This window comes from Mus musculus, chromosome 14 (genome assembly GCF_000001635.26).
Source record: "Mus musculus strain C57BL/6J chromosome 14, GRCm38.p6 C57BL/6J".
Lineage (NCBI taxonomy): Eukaryota > Metazoa > Chordata > Mammalia > Rodentia > Muridae > Mus > Mus musculus.
Genome location: NC_000080.6, coordinates 121,966,477 through 121,978,630, shown reverse-complemented (window position 1 = coordinate 121,978,630; position 12,154 = coordinate 121,966,477). Strand labels below are relative to the sequence as shown.

Here is a 12,154-nt window from a genome sequence, read left to right as displayed (position 1 = left end):
ATTCATTTATTAGAAGTTATGGCCATTATAAGAACACCAAGACAAATTAGGACTGACAATGCTCCAGCATATGTCTTTAGTAACATGAAGTGATTTTGTTTTTACATATTATGATGTAAAACATACTGCAGGTAAAATCAATGGTGGAGAGATCCAACTGTACTTTAAAAGTACAAATAAAAAGGGTAATAAAGGCCTGCAGAGAGAGATTACATAGTACTTTATTAACTTTAAATTTTTTGAATGCTAATGATAACTGCTGATACTGATAGCTGCTAGAGATACTGGATTATGGAAAAGACTGCTGAACTAAACCAGCCTGTATACTTTAAAGATGCCCTACCCTCAGAATGGAAAACAGAAAATGTGTTGCACTGGTGGAGAGGTTATGCTTGTATTTATTTCCACAGGAAAAGAAAAGCTTTGGGTGCCTACAAATTGATAAAAACCAGATACGAGATGAGGAGACCTCCTGAAGAACTCGGCTACAGACAAGAAAAAAAAAAATCAAAAGGACCAACATAGATAATGTATATGCTGATCCCTTTAAATGAAGCAAGTCTGAAACTGCCTGGGTCATAAAAATGTCTCCAGCCATAACTTCGCTATGCATAGTCAATAAATCTTTGGCTACAAACGTCCTCGGGATTCATCCTGCCATCCTTTCATATGCTCAAAGAGGAGAAAACCGTCTTTAACTGATCGACACACACTGATCTACACACACTGTACATTCCACACATTATGTTAATACAGTAATATGTTCTATCTCTGAAAGCTTTATGTTCACAGGAAAAAAAGAAAAAGAAAAAGAAAAAAAAAAAAACAACACCAATCAGATCCACCCTCAGGGATGCTGAGATGCTGACAAGTGTCCTACCTGATCCTACCTCAGACTGATCAATGCTGTTTCATCTAAAAACCTGCCTCCAGGGCAACTCCCAAACAGCTAGCTCTTTAGGTCCAGCCTTGAAGGCTGATCCAGTCAGGACTTCACTTAAATCTGAACTTTCTCAGCATACAGAGACTGGACAACAAACGCTATTGCTGGCTTTCTTAAGACTTAACAGTTGTCTCATTTTCATTAGGTCCCCAAAAGAAAACTATGCCCCAAATCAGCAGGAAGCAATTTTAAGAAAGAAAACTCTGCCTGTTTCCCATGAGGTGGGGTAGAGGAATTTTGGCCATTCATTGGATGGGGGATGTGTCTCGTCATTTAAGGGAATGGTTACAAACAGTTATGGTCTTGGACAAGGGGGAAACAAAATGGGGAGGTTAGACTCAGGGATTTCTTTTCTCTTCCCTTTCCTTTTCTCTATCTTTTCTTCCTTAGATAAGGGAGAGTGGGCTGAGAAGAAAATGGGGGAATATAGTAATATTCTAAAAATAATAAAAAGGGGGAGTATATTATTGAATCTACTCTCAAACAAACAAACAAAAAACATTTTATAACCATAATCTAACATTGGTATAGATCTTTGTATTTTGATGCAAAATTGAGGTTTTGTTATACTGGTACAGAATTTTGTATACTGATACAAATTTAAAGGTTACACTGGTTTAGATTATTGTATATGGATACAAATTTAAGGTTTTGATATTCATAATGTACATATATTTTCAGTTTTTAATATGAGCTATTGTTCCTCTATCATCTTTAAAGATACAATGTAAAGCTCCAGTCCTTCTAGCAGCTGCCATTACAAACTATTAGAGATGGTTAAGAAATATAAGTTAATAGTCAAACTGATGATGATGTCAGATACTAATCTAGATCATCACAGAAATATACATCCTAGGTTGAACAGATGATAGGTAGCTGGCAACATTTGTTTGTTCAAATATGCTATGAATAGAGAGATGGTCTTCAAAAGTGGCAGAGACTCACAGAATATGGCACTTAACGATGCTTTTATTAACTTAAGGCTTTTTTGACATTGAGACATATCAGCTCCTTGTAGCACCCCATTCAACTTGTAAGATGAAACACATCAAAGAACCTCCATATGGAATTGCTTCAATTGTGGCAAGCTAGGCACTGGGCAAAGGAAATGCCCTTGCTTCAACTACAGACAAAATGCTGTCCAGAAAGGACAAACGATGCAGGAAAGTCAAGTGCCAAGCTCTGCCAAGACAGGGTAAGAAAGTCCTTCATAATTCCTGCTTTACAAAAGGTCTGTCAAACATACTGGGCCAGAAGGCTGAAGAGGGATGCTCCAACTTTACAGAGATTACTGGGTAGCTGTCCAGGCAGACAGCTGTCTGTCAATTCTGTCTTAGAAGCTGCTTGTCTGCACTTCCTACTTACTCAGGTAACATTTATTCCTTCTTAGGTCTCTGATGACAGAGTTTGAAGACTAGATACTCATAGCCTTATTATAAGCTTAAGTTGTTTAGGATTTAAGATGGTCTAGGTCTAAGAAGACGTTTTTAGGATGGCAATACAAGTTAGGATAGAAAATGACTTAGATACAGAACTCTGAACTCACTAAGACAGGATGGATAATAGAATACTTTATCTAAGTTGCCAAATATAAATGGACTGGACATTTAGGCAAAAGGGGGAAATATAGTGGGTTGGTCTGACACTGCTTGTATTTTAATGCTAAGTACTGGCTCTCAAGATGTGGTTGCCCCAGACAAGCAGATCCTCACATACACCAAGTGATGCTGCTATGTGAACCTTGCTCCCCAATTTAACCGGTCAATAAAAGGCTAGAGCTTGTGATTGGGCTGTGGTGGGAGAAAGGTGGGACTTGAGTGAGGGGTTTGCGGGTAGAGGGAGAAGAAGAAGAAAGGAGACAGAGGTGGAGGAGGCCACCATGAGAGGAGATAGACCATGAGCACGTGGCCAGGAGAAACAGCAAGCAAGTGACAGGGACCTTATGGCTGAGGAGTCAGAATAGCTCCAATCCTGCCTAATCAAGGCATAAGGCTTATAAGTAAAATACCTGGATTATGTGTTTTTTATACAGGCTAGCTAGGATTATGAATTCATTTTACAAACACCCAACTCTCATGACAACACAGGTGAGAACGAAGATGACAAGGACTTTATAATTCTCTCCTGTAAGAGGGGAACCCAAAACCAGCTGTCACATTCTAGTCAAAGCACTGCTCTCCAAGCTTCTCATGTATTGACTCAGATTTCTCATCGGCCCATGAGGAGGGTACCCTGAGTGCTTCGCCCGATCGGGCAGTAACAGGAGGTGTGACTGTGGTGTCTTGCCCTATGTCTCTGCGCTTACCACCCACCCACCTCTCATACACAAGTAAACCAACCTGTCATTTTGTCAGTAAAAAAATAATAATTTCTTTGGTTTCTGATGCTCATCTTAGTTCCAAGTTTCTGCTTGCACTCTGGAAGGGTATGAGTATGCCTCTGTGCGGGCAAGTGTTCACCTCACACTTACTCTGTAAGTCATCCTCCAATGACCTGCACATGTGTCTCCAAACACGCATTCTGGCTCTTACAACGATTAAAGTTAGTTGCCCACCCACCATCCATCCGCCTATCTAATATTCCTGGTTTCAACTGTCCACAGTGGGGAGAGAGAAAGCCAGAGAAATATGTATGAAAGAACCAGGGTGGGGGTGGGCAGGCATAGACGGCTCAGTGCATGAAAGCATGACGGCCTGCCATGGAAGCATGAAGTCCTGAGTCCAGAACCCACAGCACACAGAAAAGGTCAACATAGTGATGTATGAATGTAACACCAGCACCAGAGGGAAGAGGGGAGAGGGGAGACAGGAGGGGGGAGAGGGGAGGAGGGAGAGGGAGTGAGATCGCACACAGAATTCAATTCAAAGAAAAACGTTTCAGAAAACTGGAGAGCACATGTACCTTCTAACACAGGCCTCAGGCTGAGGGAGCAGTGGGCACAGGCTGGATATTAGGGAGATGACTAAGTCAGACAAAGGCTCCAGTGGCCCTCATAGCAAGGCAGACTACACAAAAGCACCAGAGTGAGTGATGCTTCTGCCTTCTCTTCTTTGCAGAAGGGGGAGCATGTTGGAAATTGAGCCTGGGGTCTTGGACATGCTAGGCAAACACACTACCACTGAGAGGTGTCCCTAGGTCTGCTCTCACTTAAAACATGATTTGTGTCCTTTTAAATTACGCGTCTGTGCATCTCTGTGTGAGTGTGGGTGTGGGTATCTACAGATGTGAGAAGAGGATGTCGGGTCTGGAGCTGGATGGAGTAAAGGCAGTTATGAGCTGCCCGGCGAGTGTGGATGGGAGCTGGGAGCTGTGCTGGGAACTCCATGGGCCCTCACATGGTTAAGAGCAGCACACACTCTGAACCACTGAGCCACCTCTTCAGTTCCTAGTTCTGTCTGTCTTTTTAGAATTCTGAGACAGGGTCTTAGTTGTCTAGGGTGCTCTGAGGTATTCCCTAGCCCAGTCTGGTCTTGAACCTACAATCTTCCTGCCCCAGACTCTGGAGCTGGTTTTATAGACTCAGCTTGCTAATGCTCCTTGCATACGCCATAGCTTGGATGGGCTGGTGGCACAGTACATAATAATTGACAATGACACTGATTTTCCATTTTCACTATTCTCATTTTTTTTCCATTTCAAACTATGATTCTTAAATGTAGTTACAACTGCAAGATTAAATGAATGTATACTTTCCACTGATACAAATTACAGTGAAAGCTTTTATCAGATTTCTAAAGGCTATGAATGTGTTCTAGTACCTTCCATTCTCTGATGTTCTTACCCTGTAACCCTTCCTCTGAACACCTGATATAGATCATGAAGCCAAGCTTATGGGGGAAAATGGTTTAAGGAGATCAAATGAGAAAAAGACAAAAGAGAAAAGAACAAAATAAAACAAAAAACAAAAGTACCCAGATCTGGTCAGAGAAATGTGAACATAAAATGAATACCGTACCTGTAGTCCCAATATATAAATCAATGTCTTGTTTGTGATGGACAACGGGCCCAGGATCTGCGCCACCTGGACTCTTGGGATGGAGCAGTGAAATGGAACAAAGAGAGCGAACACGGGCGCCAAGCTACGCAAACAGACAGAGAAAAACTACTGTAAGATTAGATTCAAACACTGTCAGAAAGATACTTGAGCAACGCCACATATTCATTTCAGTGTGAGATACACACGTTGGTTTTCAAACATCCACCATAGGCAAAACAGCAGTCAAGTGTGCACGACACGTTAAGGCAGCAACTATCCCATCTTTCACTTTGACACAGGTAGGTAGCTGAGCACCTCCTAATTAAATATAATGCACTGTGGAACTGGAAGTGGATGCTCTGTTCAATTCCCACGAACGGACAAGCACATGTCACGTCAGACACTGGCCAGTCATCTTCACTACTTCTGCTCTCCATCCCTCAAACTTCTTCCTCTTTCTGTCTTAAACTCTTTTCCTTAAGTGGCTCTCAAGCGCTCCTCGGACCACGCTACCCTCCACAGCTCTCTTGGGGACTCTCTCATTTCATTTCTTCTTGCTCTCGTCTCTACCTGAGCAATCTCAGTGCTCTCTGTGGCTCCAACTTGGGAAATGAGGTCGGTCCTAATGGAGGCAGCACTGGGCTGTGGAACACAACTCGACACCTTCCCTTTGATATGTGAATTAGTCACGTGTGCTCTACCCATGCTTCTCTGGCATCATAGGGTCACACTGCTAACTAACCCCCATGGGAAAACAAGAGTTCTTCCCACTAGGTCCTAGGCCCATGCTAGAGGACAGGTGTCTGTTAAGTCACTGGGCCACCTGGGAGTGCTCTTGCTGTCTCCCTTTCTCTTCCCCTCCTCTCCCTAAGTTACTTACACAGCCTGACAGCTGCTTGCTGGACACAGGCCCCACTGGGTGGTACACATGGACACGAGTTATCCTTTCACCCAGAGCTGCCTCACGTGGCCCTGCTCAGCTCTACCTGGCTTTCTCTGACTACTCCTGGTGGTTAGCAGCTTTCCTCTTTGGCCCCAGAGTCACCAGTTTGGCTGTTTGGTGAACTAATGAATCAGCTGGGCACTGAGCATATTAAGGAAGGTACCCAGCACAGGATGCGATCCGTCTGCACCATGAGCAAGAAGCAGACCCTCAGCTCAAGGAGCTCCTTCCAACACTACAGACTCATGCTCCTGACACGTATGTATGCATGTGCTCATACATGCATGAACTGTGTGTCCGTCTGTCTGTCTGTGTCGTGGTCTCTGTTTCTCCCCCCCACCCCCATGTATGTGTAACAGTAGAATGGTTTGGGCATATCCTTGTAACCATATTCATTAAACACTTGGTAGGTCAATATTTTCTCATTTTAGAAGCAGCACCTATACAAAAACTATTTCATGATAATGAGGAAAATACAAGAACTATTTTTCACTTGTATAAGGAAACATTCACACAGTACACCCCTGCCCCCATAACACTGTATCCCTCTTGGTCTTTTGTACATTTTCTGATTCTGATAGCAACTATATGACACAAATCTCTCTTTTCAATTATAATATTGAAAACAAAACCACTACAGACACAAACAAGGAGCAGGGGGAGACAGACAGACAGAGAACATAAACATAAAACTGCTTTAACAGGTATGACAAAAATGGAACTCACATATACATGCACATATACACACACAAAATAAAAAATGCAAAAATCCTCAATAAAATACTAGAAAAACAAATACCAGCACAAATCAGGATCGTCCATCATGGTAAAGTTGGCTGTTTCTGGGAAATGCAGAGTTGGTTCAGCATATTATAAATATAATAAATCATAATTAAACAAAGACAAAAATCACATGACCATCTCAATAGACACAGAAAAAGCCTTTGACAAAACCAAATATGCTTTCACGGTAGAAGTCCCCAGAGAGTTAAAATACTAAAGGCTGAAAATGACAAACCCACAGCCAGTGTCATCCTAAATTGAGAGAAGAACTTGAAGCAATCCCACTGAGATCAAGCGATAGACGAGGCTGCCCACCAGCCCCACTCCTTCTCAATGCGGTGCTACAAGCACTAGCTGCAGCGATAAGTCAGGAGAGAATTAAAGGGTCAGCAGGAAAAGGACGGTCAAGACATCTCAATCTGTAGATGACATCATACATGAAATCCAAGTGGCCGGTTACAAAAGCAACGTAAAAAAACCCAACAGCTTTTGTATACACCAAAACCATACACAGAAAACGATATCACAGACATACTCCCATATTCAGGAGCATCTAAGACGACAAAACACCTCGGAAGGTGTAGGACCTAAACAAACACCTCAAATCTCGGAAGAGATTCAGAGAAACACTAGAGAATGAAAAGACATCGTGTGTTTGTGGATCAGCAGAATTAATATTATGAAAATGACCATCTTACCTAAACCAATGTACAGACTCAACGTAATTTCCATCAAAATACCCACAACATTTTTCACAGAAATAGAAAAAAAAAATCTAAAATTCGTATGGAACCAGAAAACCCCAGAGAGCCAGAGCAATTGGAACAACAACAAACAAACACACTGGACACAGGAGCCATGACTCGAGTGTGGACTAACGATGCTGGGAGACCTCTAACTGCAGGAGAGGGAGGGACGGCAGAACAGAAGAGGCAAATAAAATTAAGGCTGTTTGATAAAGCCTTGAGGAATTATAATACTTCATATGTACCTAATATTATATACAATGTATATACAAGTATATTTATAGATATACACATACACACATGCACGCACAGGGGCACATTTATCTTTAAGGAAGGTAAGCTACTTGGGCTGACAACGCTCTCCACAAGAACCATAGACTAATAAAACCTAAGAAACCTCCTTTAGAAGGGTCGGTCAGGGCAGTCTGGGTGAGTCCCAGGACAACAGGGATTATCTGCATAGCCCTGGGCTGCTCTCAGAGGCTGAGGCTGAGCCTCTACTGCGGAAGACACCACAGGACACACTGGGACAGGTGACTTGGGATGGAGCTGACCTGAAAGCCTCTTTCTTGTGGTCTAACCTCTGTGGTTCTAGAAAATACTATGCAAGCTGCCAAGCTTGGGGGAGGGGGAGGGGAAATTAAACAGTTCTACCCAGCTGCAATATCTATGAACCATGAATTACTTGCATGGGAAAATATGCATAAAGGTGCAAGAAGTGACAAACAACAGCTGTCCACTCAGCTGAAGGAACATCATTCTGGGTACTGCAATGCAGCCATCTTCTCAGAGGGCCAATGGATGAACATCAAACTTCCATCTCCTGCATCTATGACTCTTGGGTGGATTAAAAGCAAAGCAACTTCTAAATGCCATACAAAAGAACTACATTTTGCCTAACCCTGCCCTAAACACAGTTGATTAGGCAGCTGTGCTTTCTTTTCATTCAGGAGAACAAATTAGTCACCTGTAGCCTTAAACCCTCCAAGGGCACCGTACCTCAGTAAAGCCCAAATTCAAACATGGCCCCATGGTGCCCGTTCCCACCACACTGTTCTTCAACTCCGACAGCAGCAATTTGTGCAGAGCAGAGAAGCCCTCCCAGACCACAACTCCATCCTATTCTATGTTCCCTACCAGCCCAGCTTTCCCCTGATACCTCCCAATCTGTGGGGTCCACTCACACAGCACCTCTCTTCCCAGTCAGAACACAAAGACAAGACAGGGATGTTGGCCTTTAAATATTTAGAAAAATATTGCTATTGTGGAGGAGGGAGAGTGTGTGCCACAGAGCACGTGGGTGTCAGAAGACAGCTCTGGGAGCTCTCTCCACTGTGGGTTCCAGGGACTGAAGTCAGGTTACTGGGCTGAGACAGCTCACTGCCTGCCTAACTCTGGCTGTTTTGTTGGTGCCTTTTTCTCACTTTGCAGAGTTGATCATTCTCAACACATATGTGTATAGCAAATGAATCTTCCCTTACGCTAGAACAGTGGCCTGCTGTCACGTAGCATGGGCAGGCAGACTGACACCCAGAAGCCTGCCATGTAGTGGCTGCTCACAGGGGAACCACACCATGTGCAAGTATGTGGTGGAGAGGTGGGACAGAAAGAGAAGTGGAATGGTTTGAGCATTATGAAGAGAGGTGGAACCAAAGACTTGAGGGTGTGTGTGTGTGTGTGTGGAGGGAAACAGCCTGTTCTGAGTAGCCAGAGCTGACATATACAGCCATGGTGGAGTCCCAGCCTGTGCTGCCAATGAGGCCATGTATGTGTCCACGGTCCATGTCGCCACCAAAGACCACGTGGACACCCCTGGTCTGGGCTGCCACCTGGGAACATGTTGATGTCCAAGGGCTGTACAGAGGTGGCCCTGTCTCCCACCCCTCGATGGCTCCAGCACTCCCTGCACCTCGCCTGGCCCTGGTGGCATGGGTGCTGGAGAACTGGCAGGCTAACCAACCTGGCTACCACCCAGGCCCAGACCCAGGGCTTTGAGTTGGTCCACCCCAACACCTACTCCATCTATGAACTGTTGGAGCATCCCCCAAAGCTGCGGGATCTCCATGACAACAGGGCAACAACAGGCTATCCAAGAGGAGTTCAGGTCCCCACCGTCATTCAGTATTGTTAGAGTAGCAGAAGCCAGAGGCCTTGAACCAGTCCAAGGACTCAGGCAATGAACGACGTCTGCAAATACAGAGGTTTGGACAAAGGGTGTACTGTGAGACATACTGTGACAGGACGAGATTTGTTTAGGACGAGATTTGTTTGTTTGTTTTGCTTTATCTTTATTCTTTACTTTCTATAGGGGAGGTTGCAAGGGTAGCAGGCAAGAGGTGGGTGGGACCAGGTGCATGGTGTGAATTCAAAGGATCAATAACAAGTTAAAGAAAAGGCAGAACAGCACAGTAGAACTTGCTTTGTTATACCCCCACCCACAGAGAGAGAGAGAGAGAGAGAGAGAGAGAGAGAGAGAGAGAGAGAGAGAGAAAGAGAGAGAGAGAATATAAAACTTTCTGGGTCTGGAGAGATGAATCAGCAGTTAAGAGCACTTGTCTTACAGAGAACCTGGGTTCGACTCCCCGCACACATGTGGTGGCTCACAACCATCCGTAACACACATGTACAGGAATATTAAGTGAGCAGAAAACTCAAATGTAAATCTATAATTTAAAAAATATTTCCTTATTCCATCACTTTTAATAGGATTAAAGCAAAGCTTTGTGTCTGTATCAGAATATGGTTTGGTAAGGTCAGGTGTGATGGCCCACCTATCTCAGCACTTGGTAAGGTCAGGTGTGATGGTCCACCTATCTCAGCACTTGGTAAGGTCAGGTGTGATGGTCCACCTATCTCAGCACTTGGTAAGGTCAGGTGTGATGGTCCACCTATCTCAGCACTTGGTAAGGTCAGGTGTGGGATGGTCCACCTATCTCAGCACTTGGTAAGGTCAGGTGTGATGGCCCACCTATCTCAGCACTTGGGAGACAGAAGCCAGAGGATCTCTGCAAGATGGAAACCAGCCCGGGCTATATATTAAGACCCTGTCTCAAAAACAAACAAACAATCCAACACACATACCAAGACAACGGCCCGGTATTCTCTGAAATACCAAACCCTAGGGACAGACTCTGTGCCAAGAGGGCTTGCTGCTCACTGCAGGACCAGAGTTCAGTCCCCAGCACTAACATCAGATGTCTCACAACTGCTTGTAACTCCAACTCCAAACAATCACACACCCTCTTTTAGATTCTATGAGCACGAGCACATATATGGCATTCACTCACACACACACACACACACACACACACACACACACACACACACACAATTAAAATAAATCTTAAAAAAAAAAGAAACCCCTGCTTTGTTAGACAGTTGCACTGGGGTCCCCTTGCCCTCTCCCCTCCCCCAAGCACAACTGCAGCTTCTCGACTCACAGGAGCTTTTCTCTTCACATCTATCAACAAATGCAACATAAAACACCATTTACTAAATAGCCAGAAGCACAGCTCTTGCTTGAGGTCACAGTTTAACATAACCTCCACCCTCCCAGAAAATAAACGGCAATAATTTCAGTGCCCACAGCTTGTATTTTATCCAGCAAGAGAAGAAGTATAAAAAGTCCTTAGACACTAATCACTGCATCATTTCGAATGATGACTAAACAGGAGACCACAGGTGGGAACAGGGCAAAGGCACACATTTTAAACCAGGACTCTCTGGGTTGTTTTGCTGAAATTTTGTGTTGCTATTTCTATATACGCAAGGCGTCACAAAATACCATAATGTTATTAGTCACTGACCAGTTTTTCCCTTTTCCTTATTTTCTGACAACATCTGTTCTTTACACTGGCAACAATCATTCACAGTGACCTTTTACGCAGAGTCAACAGCTAACTTCTGGGAGCCTCCTTATCTTAAGCAAAGAGCTAGAAGCACACAAGAAAATCAGTCAGTAGATAACTTATTCCTTTAATATCCTTACTAGTTACAGAGTACCTACTATACACTCAAGACCGACCATACTTCAGAGAGCAAACAAAGAAAACACTTCACACAGATGTCTGCCTCACTTCTAGGACACTGGGTTCACTGGTATAGTATGACCACTGCTAAACAACTGTCAACAACAAAACAGGCCTAGCGTTTCCTCTCCCATGCAGCTACAGCAGCATCTGCAGGCTTCTTCATACACTTCTTAGATTATTTCTCATACAAAAGAAAGGGTGAAAGGGTGGACCCACCAGGCCTTTAGTCCTGGTATGCAGGAGGGAGAGGCAGGCGGATCTCTATGAATCCTGGGCCAGCCATCTAAAAAAAAAAAAAAAAAAAAAAAGATGATGGATCCTACTTGCCATAAAACTTGCTTTAAGTAGCTGGGTCTTCCAAAAAGTATCCCACTAGGATGGTCTTGTAACAAACTGGAAATTCCTAGTATGTGCCAATTCCATCTTGCTTATATGCAGTGCTAGGAATATAAGCCAGGGCCTGGCACATGCTAATGCTCTCTGCACTCGGCCACATCCTGAGCCCTCAATGGTGGGTGTATAAGGTGAACTGGTTCTAGGTTATGCCAAGTTTACCTATCAAGTCACAAAGTCTTCGAATCCACATCATAAGGCTGACTTACCTTGGCTCTCACTTGCCTTTATTTTATACATAACCAAGTGGGTGCCCAAGAATCCCACTGACTTGGTGCTTGCTCTTTGGTTTTCCTCTGCAGACCTTCAACAGCACAACTGAAAGGCAATTCTACAGAA

At 43.9% G+C, this 12,154-nt stretch overlaps 1 protein-coding gene across 3 annotated transcripts in view; it reads right to left on the bottom strand.

The window, feature by feature from the left end:
* The window catches only part of Ubac2 (ubiquitin associated domain containing 2), a 142,477-nt gene that overhangs the window by 42,405 nt on the left and 87,918 nt on the right, over positions 1–12,154 (bottom strand). For 2 of the 3 annotated variants that reach the window (XM_006519492.3, NM_026861.2), the window contains exon 5: positions 4,899–5,022. The exons of the other annotated variant lie outside the window; for it this stretch is intronic. In XM_006519492.3, coding sequence (XP_006519555.1) covers positions 4,899–5,022 — 124 coding nt within the window. The remainder of the gene's footprint in view (positions 1–4,898; positions 5,023–12,154) is intronic. 3 annotated transcript variants of the gene reach the window in all.